Genomic DNA, 18965 nt, shown 5'->3' on the forward strand with positions numbered 1-18965 from the left:
TTGAAAGTAAAACATCAGGTACAGACTGTTAAACATCTTAATGTCAAAGATGCTGACTGTTTTTTAAATAACTTCTCAGCCAGTTCAGTACAATTCCCCTAATGCCATATCTCTCCATCTTGTTTATTAATATAGTGTTATCAATGGTGTCAAAAGCTTTTTTAAATCAATGAAAATTCCCACTGCAAACTTTTTTTTTAATCAATACAATTTGTTATTTCCTCAATTAGTTCAATTAATGCCAAAGAAGTTGATCTATTTCTTCTAAATCCATGTTGGCTATCTATCAGCAAATTATGTTTTTCAATAAATCTGTCTAATCTAGCAGCGAATGGCTTCTCTAATATCTTGGAAAATTGAGGGAGTTTTCATTTTGTTGGGAAATTTGCCGGATTGAAAGGACAAGTTACAAATGTGTGTTAATGGCTTTACAATTCCATCTGCAACCCTCTTGATTATTGTCATATCAATATCATTCAAGTCGGTTGATGTTTTATTTTTACAATTCTTTAGGAGGTCCATAATTTCATTTTCATCTACAGGATTAAAAAACATAGAACTTCATTCTCACGTCTGTGTTTAGTGACTAGAAATACAAAAAAAATCAATCAGTGGAGGAGGAGGCAAAAGTGACACTTTTGCACAACATTAAGATTTGAATATACAAACATTATTCTGACTTATTATATTTACAAGCCTGTCCAATCAATTAGTTAACAATTATCCACCAAGATGCCTGATACAATAAAGAAAAAAAAAAAATCAACCATAAACCACAAATCAGCCACACATGTTCTAAACTCTTTCAGGTCAGTGTTTGTTTCTGAGAAACTGGCAGCTCAACCTCAATAGAAGAACCAGCTGACCACAAATGAAATGCAGGATGGAGCGGCTCAGTGAAGGTGGAGCTGAAGGTGTGCAGGAGTGTCAGTCTGTCAGAAGAGACTCTGTAGAAGGACAAAGTCCCAGCAGAGCAGTCCAGATCCACTGCTACTCTGTGAGATCCACGGGGACAGACAGAGATGATGGTGAGATTCCTGTTGTGACAGGCAGTGTAGCTGTCATCACAGCACCACAGACTCCAGGACTGTTTGTTCTCTCCAAGCAGAGAGTCAGCACCACTTCTTGTGATTCCTCTGTAAGTCACTGATATATAAACGTGTCGTCTCCACTGGACCTCCCAGTAACATCGCCCAGTCAGACCTTCTCTACACAGAACCTGAGGCGCCTGGTCAAATCTGTCTGGGTGATCAGGATACAACTGCTTCTCTCTCACCTTCAGCACCTTCCTGTTGCCCTTAGACAGACTGAGCTTTCTGTGCGCTGTGTTTGGATCCAGTGTGAGATCACAGGCATCTGATGGGGAGAAGACACACAACACAATTTTTAAAGAGGATGATTGTTTAGTTTTTTGTTTTTAATGCTTATATTTTGTTTAGTTTGTAAGGCAGATTTCATATCCATCCAAAATACCAGGCTTACAGAGAAAAACAAATACATATCAAAAATTAAACAAATGAGACATTTTTTCTCATTTTTCTCCTTCAGGTCTTTTTCTTATATCTCCCTCTCTTTTTCTCTACCTCTCTCTGTCCTTACCTACCCCCTACTTTCATCATCTATAACCCCCCCCCCCCCCCCCCCCCCCCCCCCCCCCCCCCCCCCCTTACACACACACACACACACACACACACACACACACACATTAAAAGTAAACTACAATTGAAATGCTTTCTTAATTTTTTAAATTTTTCTTCTTATTATTTTCTGTGCTGTTTTGTTTGAGTTACTGTCTGGTTCTTTCTTTCTCTCCACATTTGTACAGTCCTGTCTTTTCCTTTTCTAACATGTTTTCTAATGTTGTCACATCTGCGCTCAACTTGTTCACCTTTCTTTCACTAATAAAGGAAAAAAATACCAGGCTTATGTATGAGATAAATCGACACAGAGGAAAACTCATTTTTCTCTGTAATTTTAAAGTTTGTTTTTGTCAGTGTAGCTTTGATTGGACTCAGGAGAGAGAGACAGGAAAGGCCGGGGAGAGAGAGGGGCTGCCCTGTGTGTGCGTGCTCATACTGTCTCAGTACCAGTGACAAATTTCTCAGGGGGGGCAACTATTGCGATGATGGCTAAGATGACCCATTCAATGGGTAAAATAATAATAAATAAAAGTCAGATAGCTAACTTTACAGTGTTACATTGCATTGTTTAATGTGGTTTTCCTGTTCAACCACTAGATGGCAACACCAGACATGAATTGTACACACGGTAGTATTTTTGTACAGCTATATCAACTTACCGTATTCATCCGAACATAAGATGACATTTTTTTCCATTGAAAATGCCCTGAAAAAAATGCCCTCGTCTAATATTGGGGGTCTAAGCAAATATACATGTATTGTACTGTAGGTAGGCTCGCCTGATGCCGTGATTACCGGCGAATGGCCGGATTGTGCAGTCAATAATCAACCATGTTGTCTGTGTCATTGTCCATTGTGCTGCTGCAGCCGCGTATAAAAAAAGTTGATGTATAATGAAAGGTATATATGGCAGTCCGCATCCGCTCACCTGTCAGATCCGGCAGACCTAACCGGCTGGGCACGGTACCGGCCGGTGCCACAGCCAGCCCACCTAATGCCGACTAGTGGCTTTTTTATTCAAACAAGATTTTGTCCATATAAAAAGTATTTTTCCAAAAAAGGGTCTTGAAAAAGAGAGGTCGTCTTAAAATCAGGGTCGTCTTTTATGCGGGTCAGTACAGTAAATGCCTCAAATAAATTTGGCTCCACAATAAAAACACTTCCACCGTACAGATACTTTGTCATCTACTAGTTTGCCCATGAAATCACTGTTAACAGAATGAAATGATGGAGTTGCTGCAGTTCCTAGCCATGTTCATCTTGCTGTCTCCCGCCTGATGCATCCGCATGCTGCACGTATCGTCCGCGCACGCAACGGTGCGTATGACGAAATCACGTTGGGGCAAGCCCTCCCTGGGCCCATAGAAATTAATTGTAGGGTCCAAAATGTGAAAAAAAAATCTCACCATGTAAGTCTATGAGAGTCTATGAGTCTATTTTCAATCTGACTGAGATCGCCCCAAGGGGGTGGGGCTGCTGGTTGGAAAGTGACATTCAGGCTGCTGTTGTCACAGCAATATTCGGACTGCTGATTGGACAATAATATTAAGACCTAGACCGGCAAAATTAAATCTTTTTTCTTTCTTTTTTTCATTTGGCTTTAGGAGGGCGATGCACTATCGCCCACTAAGGGCCAGCCGCCCCTGCTCAGTACTCACGTCCTCTCAGGCTGCCAGCTGGAATCCAGTCCTTTACATGTTCCAGCCTGTAGGGATGAACACAAAACCATCATCCTCTTCATCATCATCATCATCACCTGCAGGTCAACTCAAGCACATGATCCCAACACACTGTGGCTGCTCTGATTGGCTGATCTCTCTCTGTCTTTCTGTCCAGTCCTGAAGCCACTGAGCACTTTGGATATTTCCCAGGAAATGCTGCCTGCACTGACTGTGTCCAGCACAAGAACCAAGCAACCAAGCTGCTCCGCCTGGACTGACTCCACCCCTCTAGGACTGACTCCACCCCTCTACTGACCTGAGAGGACTGACTCCACCCCTCTACTGACCTGAGAGGACTGACTCCACCCCTCTACTGACCTGAGAGTCTTCAGGCTGCAGTTTGGACTCTCCACCAGAGCAGACAGCAGCCTCACTCCTGAATCCTCCAGACAGTTGTCACTCAGGTCCAGCTCTGTCAGATGGGGGTTGGACTTCAGAGCCGAGGCCAGAGAATCACAGCAGCTCTCTGTCAAGCTGCAGCCACTCAATCTGAATAAAGAATAAAAAATAAACTATAAGACAAGAAGAGTGCAGATCTGTGGCAGGCCTCAGTCACAGAGCTGCGTCTGACTGGCTGCTTGTCACTGAAGAGCAGCAGCCTGACAGGTGAAGCTCAAACCACTTCCTGTCTTTTAGGAATGGAATGAGTCTTGTGCTGCATCTTCATGCAAGCATGGGCTCAACATTTTCCTCCAATCAGGGCGCTGCATAACTGACTCCACACCGGTTAAAGGTGATTCAAACTTCCTGTCAGTTATTCCATTTCCATAGTTCCAGATTTGAAGCGTCACTCCTCAGTGAACTGGCTCCTTGAGCTCTGACAGCTTTTTCTACTTCAATATCTAGTTATTATTATGGATTTGCCATGTTTTCTAGCAGCCTGCTCACACTGATACAGGTATTCATTTTGTAAGAAAGCGAAAATACTAAAGAATAATAGGATAATTATTCCTAAATAAATGAATATGTTGTTATTTGAAAGTCTGATCCCCACAGTGGGCGCGGGGGTGGGGGTGGGTCGTCGTCGTCTGCCGCTTAGCCGGGGCCGGGCCGCGGGGGCAGCAGTCTAAGCAGAGACACCCAGACTTCCCTCTCCCCAGACACGTCTGCCAGCTCCTCAGGAGGAACATCAAGGCGTTCCCAGGCCAGCCGAGAGACATAGTCCCTCCAGCATGTCCTGGGTCTTTCCCGGGGCCTCCTCCAGATGGCATCCGAAACATATCCGAAACACCTCAACTGGTTCCTCTTGATGCGGAGGAGCAGCGGCTCTACTCCAGCTCCTCCCAGGTGACTCCCCGGCCACCCTGCGAAGGAAACTCATTTCGGCCACTTGTATCTGCGATATTGTCCTTTCGGTCATTACCTAAAGCTCATGGCCATAGGTGAGGGTAGGAACGTAGATCGACTGGTAAATCGAGAGCTTTGACTTTCAGCTCAGCTCCTTCTTCACCACGACGGACCGGTACACCGACTGCATCACTGCGGAGGCTGCACCGATCCGCCTGTCGATCTCACGCTCCATCTTTCCCTCACTCGTGAACAAGACCCCCAGATACTTGAACTCCTCCAATTGAGGCAGGACTTCTCCACCAACCTGGAGCAGGCATGCCACCTTTTTCTGGTCGAGAACCATGGCCTCGGACTTGGAGGTGCTGATTCTCATCCCAGCCGCTTCACACTCGGCTGCGAACCGCCCCAGTGCCTGCTGAAGGTCCTACTTCGAAGGAGCCAACAGGACAACATCATCCGCGAAAAGCAGCGATGAAATCCTGTGACTCCCAAACAGGACTCCCTCGAGCCCCCGGCTGCACCTAGAAATTCTGTCCATAAAGATTATGAACAGAACCGGTGATAAAGGGCAGCCCTGCCGGAGTCCAACATGCACTGGGAACAGGTCCAACTTATTGCCGGCAATGCGAACCAAGCTCCTGCTCTGGTCATACAGGGACCGAACAGCCCTTAGCAAAGGGCCTTGGACCCCATACTCCCGGAGCGCCTCCCACAGGGTACCACGAGGGACACGGTCATATGCCTTCTCCAGATCCACAAGGCACATGTGGACTGGTTGGGCAAACTCCCATGAGCCCTCGAGCACCCTCCAGAGGGTATAGAGCTAGTCCAGTGTTCCACGGCCAGGACGAAAACTGCATTGTTCCTCCTGGATCCGAGGTTCGACTATCGGCCGAATCCTCCTCTCCAGAACCCTGGCGTAGACCTTCCCGAGTAGGCTGAGAAGTGTGATCCCCCTATATTTGTAACACACCCTCCGGTCCCCCTTTTTAAAAAGAGGGACCACCACCCCAGTCTGCCACTCCAGAGGTACTGTCCCCAACTGCCACACGATGTTGCAGAGGCGTGTCAGCCAAGACAGCCCCACAACATCCAGAGACTTGAGATACTCAGGGCAGATGTCATCCACCCCCGCTGCCCTGCCACTGAGGAGCTTACAAACCACCTCAGTGACCTCAGCTTGGGTGATGGACGATTCCACCTCTGGGTCCTCAGCCTCTGCTTCCTCAATGGAAGACATGGCGGTGGGATTGAGGAGATCCTCAAAGTATTCCTTCCACCACCCGACAATATCCTCAGCCGAGGTCAACAGCTCACCACCTGCATTGTAAACAGTGTCGGCAGTGTACTGTTTCCCACTCCTGAGGCACCCGACAGTTTACCGATAGTCCTCCTCCATGGCCTCCCCGAACTCCTCCCAGCTCCGAGTTTTTGCCTCCGCCACTGCCTGAGCCGCGGCATGCCTGGCCTGCCGGTACCCGTCAGTTGCCTCAGGAGTCCCACAGGCCAACATAGACCTGTAGGACTCCTTCTTCAGCTTGACGGCATCCCTTACTTCCGGTGTCCACCACCGGGTTCTGGGATTGCCGCCACGCCAGGCACCAGAGACCTTGCGGCCACAGCTCTGAACAGCTGCATCAACAATGGAGGCCGAGAACATGGTCCATTTGGACTCAATGTCCCCAGCCTTCTTCGGGAGCCGTGAGAAGCTCTCCTGGAGGTGGGAGTTGAAGACCTCCCCAACAGAGGGTTCGGCCAAACGTTCCCAACAGACCCTCATAATACGTTTGGGCCTGCCAGGCCTGTCAAGCTTCCCCCTCCGTCAGCGGATCCAACTCACCACCAGGTGGTGATCAGTTGACAGCTCAGCCCCTCTCTTCACCCAAGTGTCCAAGACATACGGCCGGAGATCGAATGAAATGACAACAAAGTCGATCATCGACCTCCGACCTAGGGTGTCCTGGTGCCACGTGCACTTATGGACACGCCTATGCTCGAACATGGTGTTCGTTATAGACAAGCTGTGACTAGCACAGAAGTCCAATAACAAGACACCACTCGGGTTCAGATCGGGGAGGCCGTTCCTCCCAATCACCCCACTCCAGGTATCACTGTCGTCACCCAAGTGGGAGCTGAAGTCCCCCAGTAGAACAGTGGAGTCCCCAGTTGGAGCACTATCCAAAACCCCTCCCAGGGACTCCAAGAAGGCCGGGTACTCTACACTGCCATTTGGCCCTCCTTGAGAGGGGCTGGAACCCAGCCCCTCTCAAGGAGCTGGGTTCCAGAGCCCAAGCTGTGCGTGGAGGTGAGCCCGACTATTTCTAGCCGGTACCTCTTAACGTCCCGCACAAGCAGTACATACTAAAAGTAAAAAGTATAAGTATGCGATTTGGAACGCAGGGCAGCTCTTTTTGATAGAAGTCATGTGGCTCCTGACAGAAACCGTGTTTCAAACACACAAAAATAAGGTTTCTCTCTCTCTCTCTCTCTCTCTCTCTCTCTCTCTCTCTCTCTCTCTCCTGACACATGCGACAGTTGTTATTTACTTGTCAAACCTCACAAAGCACGCATGCATCCATGATAAAGAACCTGACCAACCATCCTCACAAAAACCAAAATAAGCAGCAGCCCCGACTTTAAAAAAGCACAACATATACTTCACAGCAATATCAGCCTCACAGACATTTATTGCTACTACATGATTCAAACATATATTTATGTCATCATTAAAAAGTGCAGTCTGACCTGAGAGTCTTCAGTCTGCAGTTTGGACTCTCCAGTCCAGCAGACAGCAGCTCCACTCCTGAATCCTGCAGGTCGTGGTTCTCACTCAGGTCCAGCTCTGTCAGATAGGGGTTGGACTTCAGAGCCGAGGCCAGAGAAGCCCAGCAGCTGTCTGTCAACCTGCAGTGGCTCAATCTGAATGAAAAATAAAATATGTAGCTATAATTTCCAGTGTTTTGGATATTTATCAGTCAGAGATTTTCAAAATATTCAAAAAGGCAGGACAAACCAATGAAATTGTTATTATAAAAATTATATTAAAAATAATACTGATAATACCAATTTATATTTATATTACACCTTTGAAGCAAAGTTCCAAAGTGCTTTACAAAACCATCAGAGTAAATGAAAAGATAAAGATAACACCTGAGATGAAAAGACATCAAAATATTAAAAACACAGACAATGATCTCCAGTTACAATATTCTCCAGTGTCGGTCTGAAAATATGCTTTATGTAACAAAGAAATGGGAGAGGGAGGCTCATTTTCAGATTTGGGACGACAGTTGGCAGAGAATCTGTGAAGTGCAGTGGAATTCAACCAGTTGGACTGCATGGCCAGAGCTCTGCTGCAAAAATATTGTACCATTTTTAGGACTCTCTTCCAAAACAACAAAAAGCTCCGCACATCTATTCCTCGGGCAGGTGCGTCGGAAAAGGACAAAACAGTCCAAAGCAATAAAAGATGAATTCCCGCACACTGGCCAACTTCCAGAAATGAGGAGTTTATTGCGACGTTTCGCAATAAACGCAGTGTGCGGGAATTCATCTTTTAGGACTCTCTTCCAAAAAAGGCCTCTTTTAGGACTCTCTTCCAAAAAAGGCCTTTTGGAGATGGTGGTAGTTGCTGGAGAAGATAAATGACGCCAATCACTTCCATATCTTCTGGAACTGGAACCAAGTGGACTGAATACATTAAACCAATAAGATCAGATTTTAATTGATTCCACAGTGTGTTTGTACGGACAAATGAGTGTTGGATGTATATTTGTGTATCTATGTAAAGGTGTACACGTCATGTATGTATGTATGTATGTATGTAGGTGTATATAAGTGTACTGATATACATATGTTTTGTTTTTCCCTTTTTTATTTATTCATGTAGTTATTGGTTTATTTTTTTGTCCCCTACAACTCTCCTCAAACTAGGAGTGGAAAGCTTCCAGGTTCAAATGTAAGCAGTTTGTTGGGCCATAAAAGGAAATATCTGGAAAAGCAAGACTTGAAAAGTTACGACTTGAAAAATTCTGAGCTGTTGTTGTGTGAGTCGAATATTAGAGTGTTTAATACCAGATGAGACGATGTATAAGGGAAGCTTTTCCAAAATAAAAATAACATTTAAAAAAATTAATGAATAAATAAAAAGATTGACCAGGTGGTGGCAGTAGAGGTGGGCCCATCAATATATTGATATAATATGGATAGTATGATATGAGATCAGATATCATGTGGGATTTGGGATATGGTAATATCTTCTGGCATCAGTGTCATCCTCTCCTGCTTTTAAAGGCTGCATTACAGTAAAGGGATGCAGTTTTCTCAACTTATTAGACGCTCCTCGCTGCTCTGTTGGCCTCAGCCTGCTCGTTCATCATATCCATATTTCTAATGACTGTTTATCAGCTCAGTTGTTTCTCAGTCAGGTGTGTTAATTGAAAACAGGAGCTCACACAGGTTTATTTAGTCTCCTGAGCTCCTTCACTCTCTGCTCCTCAGGTGAGGAGGATCCCTTTGTTCTTTGTTCCTCAGTACGTCTGAATGAGAAGTTCATTCCAGATTATTTGTTACAAGCAAGGTTATTATCGTTAATGAAAACTAACGAAATAATGAAAACTAAATGTGTAAAAAATATTTTTGTTAACTGAAATAAAGATAAAAATGAGGCTTTGCAAAAAAAACGACAGCTAATTGAAACTGTATTGTGTGTTTACAAAACTAACTAAAACAAACTAAAATGATAGAGAAAATTTGCTTAGTTTTTGTCTTTGTCAGTGTATTTCATACACAAGCCTAGTATTTTGGGTGAACATCTATCCCCTGTCCATCTTTTTTTTTAAGCTGTGCCAGTTTTACGCCAGCAGAGGGCAGGCACATCAGGCAGCAATCCGCCGGACAGCATGGCGGTGAAAGTAGGGAGAAAGCACCTGAGTCCTATTTGGGATTATTTTGAATATGACTGTGTCTCAGACAAGAAGTGCCTTGTAGTGGAACATGATAAAATATGTGGAACTTTTCTGAAGGGGAAAAACTCCCATGAATCTAAAAGTCCTCACCCTTGACAAATATCCCTTATTACCAAAAAAGACTAAAACTAAGACTAATACCAATAAAAGCTAAACTAAAACTAAGCATTTTCAAAAAATAAAAACTAAACTAAACTAGCAAACAAGCTTTAAAACTGATTAAAACTAAAATGAAACTGAAAACAAAGAGTTACAACTAAATAAAAATAAAAACTAATGAAAAATCCTAAACTATTATAACATGTTTATTTTTCCATTGTTGCCTGAGCAATAACATCATTGTTCACTAGACTGGTCTAGTGGTCTGGTCTGTACCAGTCTGGTCTAGACTGGTAGTCAGACTACCAGTCTGGTCTGGTGAACAGCATGAACTGATGAAGCCACTTGGATAAGGGGCAAAACGTCTTCTAGACATATAACTAAGTCCAGTGTGCCTGATTCAGTTTCCTTCAGATACAGAAGAAACCAAGCAGTAGAAACCTGATGCTCAAGTTCAATTACACAGCAAAAACTTGCTTCTGATTTTGAAGTATTGTAGGGGTGAGCTGCTATGGGCATCACCATCATGTTGCCTCCTTTTTACCCTAGACTGCCTGAGGTATATACTGTATACAGTTGTGCTCAAAAGTTTACATACCCTGGCAGAATTTATGATTTTTTGGCCATATTTCAGAGAATATCAATAATAAGAGAAAAACTTTTCTTTCTCTCATGGTTAGTGGTCGGGTGAAGCCATTAATTGTCAAACAACTGTCTTTACTCTTTTTAAATCATAAAGAAACTACCCAAATGACCCTGATCAAAAGTTTACATACCCTGGAGATTTAGGCCTGATAACACGCACGCAAATTGACACAAACAGGTTTGAATGGCTACTAAAGGTAACCATCCTCACCTGTGACCTGTTGGCTTGTAATCAGTGTGTGTGTGTATGTATTCATCCATTGCTGCACTGACGCCTCTGGATTCTGAGTCATGGGAAAGCAAAAGAATTGTCAAAGGATCTGCGGGAAAAGGTAATTGAACTGTATAAAACAGGAAAGGGATATAAAAAGATATCCAAGGAACTGAGAATGCCAATTAGCAGTGTTCAAACTTTAATTAAGAAGTGGAAAATGAGGGGTTCTGTTGAAACCAAACCACGATCAGATAGACCAACACAAACTTCAGCCACAACTGCCAGGAAAATTGTTCAGGATGCAAAGAAAACCCCCCAAATAACTTCAGGTGAAATACAGGACTCTGAAAAAAAGTGGTGTGGCTGTTTCAAGATGCACAATAAGGAGGCACTTGAAGAAAAATGGGTTGCATGGTCGCCAGAAGAAAGCCATTCCTATGCAAATGTCACAAAGCATCCCACTTACAATATGCCAAACAGCACAGAGACAAACGAGACAAACCTCAAAACTTCTGGAACAAAGTTATTTGGAGTGATGAGACCAAAATTGAACTTTTTGGCCATAACCATAAACGTTACATTTGGAGAGGAGTCAACAAGGCCTATGATGAACGGTACACCATTCCTACTGTAAAACACGGAGGTGGATCGCTGATGTTTTGGGGATGTGTGAGCTACAAAGGCACAGGACACTTGGTCAAAATTGATGGCAGGATGAATGCAGCATGTTATCAGAAAATACTGGAGGAAAATTTGCAGTCTTTAGCCAGGAAGCTGCGCATTGGACATACTTGGATGTTCCAACATGACAACGATCCAAAGCACAAGGCCAAGCTGACCTGTCATTGGCTTCAGCAGAATAAAGTGAAGGTTCTGGAGTGGCCATCTCAGTCTCCTGACCTCAATATCATTGAGCCACTCTGGGGAGATCTCAAACGTGCAGTTCATGCAAGGCAGCCTAAGAATCTACAGGAACTGGAGGCTTTTTGCCAACAAGAATGGGAAGCTTTACCGTCTGAGAAAGTACGGAGCCTCATCCATAACTACACCAAAAGACTTCAAGCTATCATTGATGTTAAAGGTGGAAATACACAGTATTAACAAGTGGGTCATTTGGGTAGTTTCTGTTGTCATTATGGTTTAAAAAGCGCAAACACAGCTGTTTCAAAATAAATGGCTTCACCCGACCACTAACCATGTGTGAAAGAAAAGTTGTTCTCTTATCATTCATATTCTCTGAAAATTGGCCAAAAAATCATAAATTCTTCCAGGGTATGTAAACTCATGAGCACAACTGTATATACATATATATATATATATATATATATATATATATATATATATATTTGACAGAATCAATCCTTTATACTGAATAGAGAACTATATATCTTTATTGTATTTCTGATGGTGTCAGGTATGGAAGCAGCTCTACACTGTTTGTATAATGTTGATTTGACATCAGGACTAACCGAGCCTTCCTGCAGTTCCTCACAGCTGGGATCAGTCTCTGTCGTCCCTCATCTGATGCGTTGTACTCCTTCAGGTCAAACTCATCCAGAACCTCCTCTGACATCTGCAGCATGTAGGCCAGAGCTGAGCAGTGGATCTCAGAGAGTTCGTTCTTTGATCTCTTATCTGACTTGAGGAACTCTTGGATGTCTTGATGTACTGAGAGATCGTTCATCTCCATCAAACAGTGGAAGATGTTGATGCTTCTGTCAGGAGAGATATCTGTAACTCGTCTTATCTTAAGATTTGTGATGGCTGTCTGGATGTCTTCTGGTCTGCTCTCTGTCCGACCCAGCAGACCTCCTAAGAGCCTCTGGTTGGACCCTAGCAGGCCTCCTAAGAGCCTCTGGTTGGACTCCAGTGAGAGGCCATGAAGGAAACGGACAAAGAGGTCCAGGTGACCATTTTTGCTCCGCAGGGCTTTAGACATGACTTTCATCAGGAAGATATCCAACGATAGCTTTTTGTCATCACATTCTCTCCTCATGACTCTGGCCAGTACCTCTGTGTTGCTGTTGGTGTAGCAGTAAAAGATGTAGACTGCAGCCAGAAACTCCTGAATGCTCAGATGAACAAAGCAGTAGACTTTTCTCTGGAAGAGCACACACTCGCTTTTGAAGATCTCTGTGCACACTCCTGAGTACACCGAGGCCTCTCTGACATCAAGACCACACTCCTCCAGGTCTTCTTGGTAGAACATCAGGTTGCTTTTCTCAAAATGTTCAAATGCCAGCCTGCCCAGCTTTAGAAGAACTTCCCTGTCAGTGTCCATCAGCTCCTGCTGACTCCTGTCATGTCTCTCATCGTACTTGTGCTTCTTCCTCTGTGTCTGAACCCGCAGGAAGTGTGAGTACATCTCAGTCAGGCTCTTGGGCAGCTCTCCTCTCTGGTCTGTAGTCAACATGTGCTCCAGAACTGTAGCAGTGATCCAGCAGAAGACTGGGATGTGGCACATGATGTGGAGCCTGATGTGTGCCTTGATGTGTGAGATGATTCTGCTGCACAGCTTCTTATCCCTGGATCTCCTCCTGAAGTACTCCTCCTTCTGGAGGTCAGTGAACCCTTGGACTTCTGTTACCCTGTCGACACATGTAGGAGGGATCTGATTGGCCGCCGCAGGTCTGGAAGTTATCCAGAGGAGAGCCGAGGGAAGCAGATTCCCCTTGATGAGGTTTGTCAACAGCACGTCTACTGATGATGTCTGTGTGACATCAGACACGACCTCATTGTTCTGGAAATCCAATAAAAACCTGCTTTCATCCAGGCCGTCAAAGATGAACATGACTTTACAGACGGCCAGCTTCTCTGCTGTGACCGTCTGTAATGTTGGATGGAAAACACGGAGCAGCTGGAGAAGACTGTAGCGCTCATCTTTGATCAAGTTCAGCTCCCGGAACGAAAGCAGAACCACAAGACTGACATGTTGGTTTTCCAAGCCCTCTGCCCAGTCCAGAGTGAACTTCTGCACTGAGAAGGTTTTTCCAATCCCAGCAACACCCTGTGTCACAACTACTCTGATGTGTGTGTCTTGGCCAGGTAAGGGTTTAAAGATGTCCTGGCACCTGATTGGAGTGTCATGGAGGGTCGCCATCTTGGATGTTGTCTCCAGCTGCCACACCTCATGTTGGGTATTAACCTCTTCCCTCCGTCCCTGTGTGATGTAGAACTTAGTGTAGATCCTGTTGAGGGGGGTTCCAGTTCCTGTTGCAGCAGTTCCTTCTGTCACAAATTCACATCTCCTCCTCAGACTGATCTTATGCTTGTCTAAAACCTCCTGCAGACCGCCATCCTCTGGGCTGGTTTGACTGGGTGTCTGCAGTCCAGGTCTTGTTCTGGATGTTTTTCCACACTGGGGACAGGCAGAGTCTCCTGATGGATCAGACTGGTCCCAGTATGAGGTGATGCACCGTCTGCAGAACCAGTGTCCACAGCTGGTGGAGACTGGATCCCTCAGGAGCTCCTGACACAAAGCACAGCAGGACAGCTGCTCCTTCACATCACCTCGACTCCTCTTCCTGTCCCTGTGGAGATGAAAGCAGTTTGTTATGTTTAGATAACATTATGTTTTAACTGAAATCTTAAAATCTTTTATAAAATGTCATAAGTTATCTCTTATGTCATTTTCTGTGACTACATTTACATGGATTGCAATATTCTAATATTAATGCAATTAAGATAGTATTTACAAGACTAAATGTCCATGTAAGCAGCATGATATCCACTGAGTTTTTGCAGCAGATTATGACAAATACAGCAATCCAAGAGCTTGACAGCTCATATTTTTTTTTTTTAATTTTATCTTTTATTTATTGTCAGTCCGTAAAAGAAAAGTTGACCAACAACAAAAGCCAAAAATCTCCACAGCACGGTGTGAGGAGGAAACTCGCTGCAACAAGCTTTCAACAAGCAAAAGAGGCTGACACCAATTTGACTTAACCCTGAGATTAGTCACCATGGCTACGACTCCAGTGAAGACCCCATAACAAATGTATGAATCCCCTCCACATCCAAGTGGGTTTTCATGCTGGGTTCCAGTGCTCCTGTCTGCTTCCAAGACCAGAAGTCAGGTATTACAACACTCAGGCCAGGACAATATGCTTATCTCCTGATCCGATACTATCATGACACCTGGGAGCTGATCGATACATATTGTGATTCTTAAGTATCCTCTTATCCTCGTTGTGTAAATGTGTCAGAAAGTTTGATGAGGCTGTGATTCTCCTAGAGGTCACTAGAGGTCATTTTCTACAGCAACGTCCAGTTGGACAAAATGCTCTGCCTGCAGTGAAATGGCTGCTGTGGGGGCCAACATCATCACACAGGAATCAAATGTGGCTCATTGAATCCACAAGAGTCTCAGCTTTCCAGTCAAAGCCAACTGATGCAGCTCCAAGACTGTTTAGGCCCCAGTCTGCACAAACACACCATTTTACAACAGGCCACAAGAACACATGTGGACTGCAGGCTTTGGGGCCCAAACTGCATGGGATTAGCAGAAGGTGGGCGTGTCTGCAAAGGGGAGAGCTGTGGCTGCCCAGAGAACCCATTTTCATTCACACAGCTGGAGGTCAGAGGTTAAAAAAAGCTCAAATTTAGCCAAAGTTAGAAACAATATTTTTTCCAGAGTTCTCAGGTTCTAAAAATGCAATGTGAAAATAATACAGAAATGTGGTTTTTACCTTGAACCTTGATGCAGGAAATGAAAATGTACTTTTGAATAATTAAGTATTTTTAAAAGAGATTACTTTAACTCAAGTAAAACATTTGACTGAGCAGCTTCCACTGACAGTGCAGTAATATCTGACCAGGAGGATCTACACTTTAACTCAAGTCATCTGGACTTTGGCTACCGCTGCTTACGGTGAAGCACCTCCATGCTAACATGTGTGTGTGTGTGTGTGTGTGTGTGTGTGTGTGTGTGACGTGAGCCATGGTGCATCACATGCACATCAGTCTGAGCAGCAGGATCAGATTTCTCTGTCAGTCAATGTGAATCTAAACTTCAGACTCAGGTGTGTGAAGAACTTGTGAGTGCAGGTGCACGTGGAAATGTTCTCAGGTGTTTTGGTGCAAAACATCAAACAGCATCATAGTTTGTGGAAAACAGCACAGAGCCAGATGTGTTTTGGTTGAACAGCTGGATTGCAGAGCAGGGAGCAGTCATTTCTCTCTTTACAGGCTCTTTTCTTGATCTCCTCACTACTTCCTCTGCTATATAATCTCATGTCATCATATTCCATCAGGCTCACAGTCTGACAGCTGTCTTACTTTGTGTCTGGAGGTCCAGGTTCAGCACTGAAGGCTGGAGGTCGATCTTTAGACCAGTCACTCTTCATGGACGGACAGCTGGACACTGCAGACTCTGCTCTGTGGCAGGAACCTCTGGAAACACAAATGTTTGAAACATGTTATTAGTTCTTGTAAATCAGGGCTCCAGACTAACTTTTCCACTGGCAGCACTGGTGCTCCCAGCTTTCCCAGTCGCTCCCAGCAGCTCATGATTTGGTCGCAGCCTTTTTTTGTGAGGGGGGGGTCCAGCTAAAAGAGCGGATGTGGCTCATAATCTGAAGTATCAGTTTTGGAGTCACGTCTACTTTCTCCATACACCACAAACAGATTTCACAAGAAAACAGTGAAAACACACTGCACTATAACAGCTGTCTTACTTTGTGTCTGAAGGTCCAGGTTCAGCACTGAAGACAGGAGGATCTCCTTTAGACCAGTCACTCTTCATGGACAGACAGCTGGACACTGCAGACTCTGCTCTGCCCTCCTCTTCCTCCACATGGTCACTCATCTTCACACACACACACACACACACACACACACACACACACACACACACACACACCAGAGGGAAGATATATGGGTTGATGTTCTAGTTTCCTATTGGACAACAGGCATTAACTGTATTAAATGGAGTCAGCGCAGCTGCACATAAATAATGTGTGTTTCAACATCTTTTTGTGGAAACGTCAGTTATTTTGTTGTTATTTTATATTAAGTGTATATTTATATTTATATTTATTTTATATGTAGTTTTTTGTTGTTTTTTCTTCTTCTTTTCAAACACTGTTGTTTTGAAAATGTATGTATTTTTGATTTTATTATTATTTTTTGGTCATTCTTCATATGGATCTCATGTAATTTTTTTTTATTAAAGTCTTGCTAATTATTTGCCGAATTTTTTTTGTTGATTTGCTCATTATGAATGAATGAATTGAATTTATTTCGAACATGTCTAAAAGGAAAAAAAAAATTATCCCCCCCATGTCTCAGAAAGTAATGAAGTGAATTTACGCAGGTGACAGAGGGTTAATAATACACACACACACACACTGAGGCCTGAACCTTACAGTGAAATTTGACATTTTAATTTGAATTTGTCATGGTGACAAGTTTTATGCCTGCAGCGTTTGGTCTCTGTAAAGGAGCCGGGAGCCGCTGATGATCTGCACAAATTAATGCAGATTCACAAATAATTTGTGAAGCACAAATTCCCTTTAGGAATGCAAAAAATGAAAGAGTGTGAATGCAGCAAAGATCATGGACATGTTTCCCTGTTTCTGTCCAATCCAGAGGCTGCGTTCCAGACGCTGCGCTCACCAGCAAATCCTGGTGTCGTCATGAAACCTGCAAATCTTTCTTTCAGTAGTTTTGGTGGCGCACCGTGTTCCCTTCATGTCTTTTTCTTGTTGTTGTTCTCAGAGAACAGAGCCTCAGCAGAAAAACACAAACTCCTTTCCATCAAAGCTTCAAAGCAGATGATGCTTTCTTGTTAAGGAGCCACAGGTTTGGCCCTTATTCTCTTTTCTGTGTTGAGGGAACAGAGGCCTGTTCTCTCCCTGACAAACAGGAAACACTTTGCTTCCTGTTTAGGCTGGAAAAAGAAAAAGCCACAGGCCTGTTCAGGGCCCTGGGGACACAGGGGGGCCTGCTCAGTTTGAAAACTATTAATAGAATTGCATTTTTTTAAATTATGAATTCATTTATTAATTTGTCAATTTTCCAGTGGCGGGGTTCATACATACACATCAGTCTGTATTTCCTGTGGAATAAACGGAATTAAACGGCTTTAAAAACGTGCTGTCTGACGTATAGAACTGGCTAACATTTGTTATTACCGCCTGATGAGATTTTTTTTTCATCACCACAAAGAAAATGATCACTGCTTTACTTTTTACATTTATTTCTAACAGATGAACTCAACAGTGAAAAATGCAGCTTGAAAATGACGTAGGAAAAAAGTAGCGACTCACAGCAGAAGCAGAAGTTTCTTTCTTTCTTTCTTCTTGGACTTGAACGCAGAGATGAAACAGAAATCCTCTCTTGACGTCCGAACGTGTGCAGCTCTTCTATATCAGGACAGTGGGACAGTCCAACATTAATGATGATGATGAGCCTCCTGGTCGCGGCTCGTCCAAACCTTCACATCTAGTTTCACTTTCACTTGTGCTGCGTTCACGTCCTCATCGGGCTCATGGGAGAATTCAGCACCTCTCACCTGCATCACTGTGCTTATAGGCGGAAATCCCGGGGGGGGTCAGTGGGGACAAGACCCCTCCATTCATAAAGCTGCCCCACCTCTTTATTGTTAACACTAATAAAGAGTTTTATTGTTAACACTAATAAAGAGGTGCTAATTATAAATGTAAAACAGTGTGTTTTTAAGTGTTAAAAAGTTACGAAATTTTGCTATTTATTGCCCCCCGTGCTACGCCCCCTATGATAATTTCTATGATAAAGAGAATGAAATGCGAATGAAATGAGTCAGCACCACAGACATTACCTGCTGAGGCAGATTCAGCACCATGGACAGTACCTGGAAGATTTTCCACGGAGATGTGCAGCTGTAACTTTGTTCTTGTTATTAAAGTGTTAATGTTATCAGTTATTAATGAGCCTATTAATCGTTATTAATTTGTTTAGTCTTTATGAGTTTCCTAGGCCATTGATTTAATTAATTTGTCAATTTGTTTGCATCTGTACATTGAAATGAACATTTAATAAATCAACACATCTGTGAAAACTGTGGTCTTTATTTCAGAGGTAAATTGATAACAGCCTGAAAAGGTGATTCTATAACTCTGTTCAGCCTTAATGTGACTGCTTACTGTCCTTACTTTTGCTGCTTAGCCACATTAATCGGAGTTGATGTTAAATTGGAGGGACACACCCTCAGCTGAAATAAAACATCTGCCAGTGAGTTTATGAAAAGACAGATGTTTGTTCTGGCACCGACACTGGAAAGCAGTAGCCTGTATTTAAATATAACTGTTCATATAAGTTGGTTGTCAATAAAAATCAGCTGTGTTGGTGAGTTGCTGTCATGGCAACTGTCAGATTAAAAATGACTGAGAAGTCGGCAGAAGTATAACTA

At 43.7% G+C, this 18965-nt stretch overlaps 1 protein-coding gene across 1 annotated transcript; it reads right to left on the minus strand.

The window, feature by feature from the left end:
* Positions 1-2725: 2725 nt before the first annotated feature.
* LOC115357403 (NLR family CARD domain-containing protein 3-like) lies at positions 2726-18095 on the minus strand. Its single transcript, XM_030048800.1, has 6 exons — positions 18012-18095; positions 12430-14069; positions 12046-12396; positions 7397-7570; positions 3680-3850; positions 2726-3345 (listed from the first exon to the last, which is right to left on the minus strand). The coding sequence occupies exons 1-6, from the start codon at positions 18093-18095 to the stop codon at positions 3288-3290; spliced, it is 2478 nt and encodes an 825-aa protein (XP_029904660.1). The 3' UTR covers positions 2726-3287.
* Between the last annotated feature and the right edge of the window lie 870 nt (positions 18096-18965).

This window comes from Myripristis murdjan, chromosome 4 (assembly GCF_902150065.1).
Source record: "Myripristis murdjan chromosome 4, fMyrMur1.1, whole genome shotgun sequence".
NCBI lineage: Eukaryota > Metazoa > Chordata > Actinopteri > Holocentriformes > Holocentridae > Myripristis > Myripristis murdjan.

Bases quoted from the DNA above. Each gene is read 5' to 3' on its own strand.
- LOC115357403 (XM_030048800.1), bottom strand. From the start codon at position 18,095: ATGCAGGTGAGAGGTGCTGAATTCTCCCATGAGCCCGATGAGGACGTG. The intron at 14,070-18,011 runs GTTTGGACGAGC...GTGAAGGAGCAG, and splicing joins AAGTGAAACTAGATGTGAAG to CTGTCCTGCTGTGCTTTGTG. The intron at 3,851-7,396 runs GTCAGACTGCAC...TTCTTTATTCAG, and splicing joins TGCAGACTGAAGACTCTCAG to ATTGAGTGGCTGCAGCTTGA.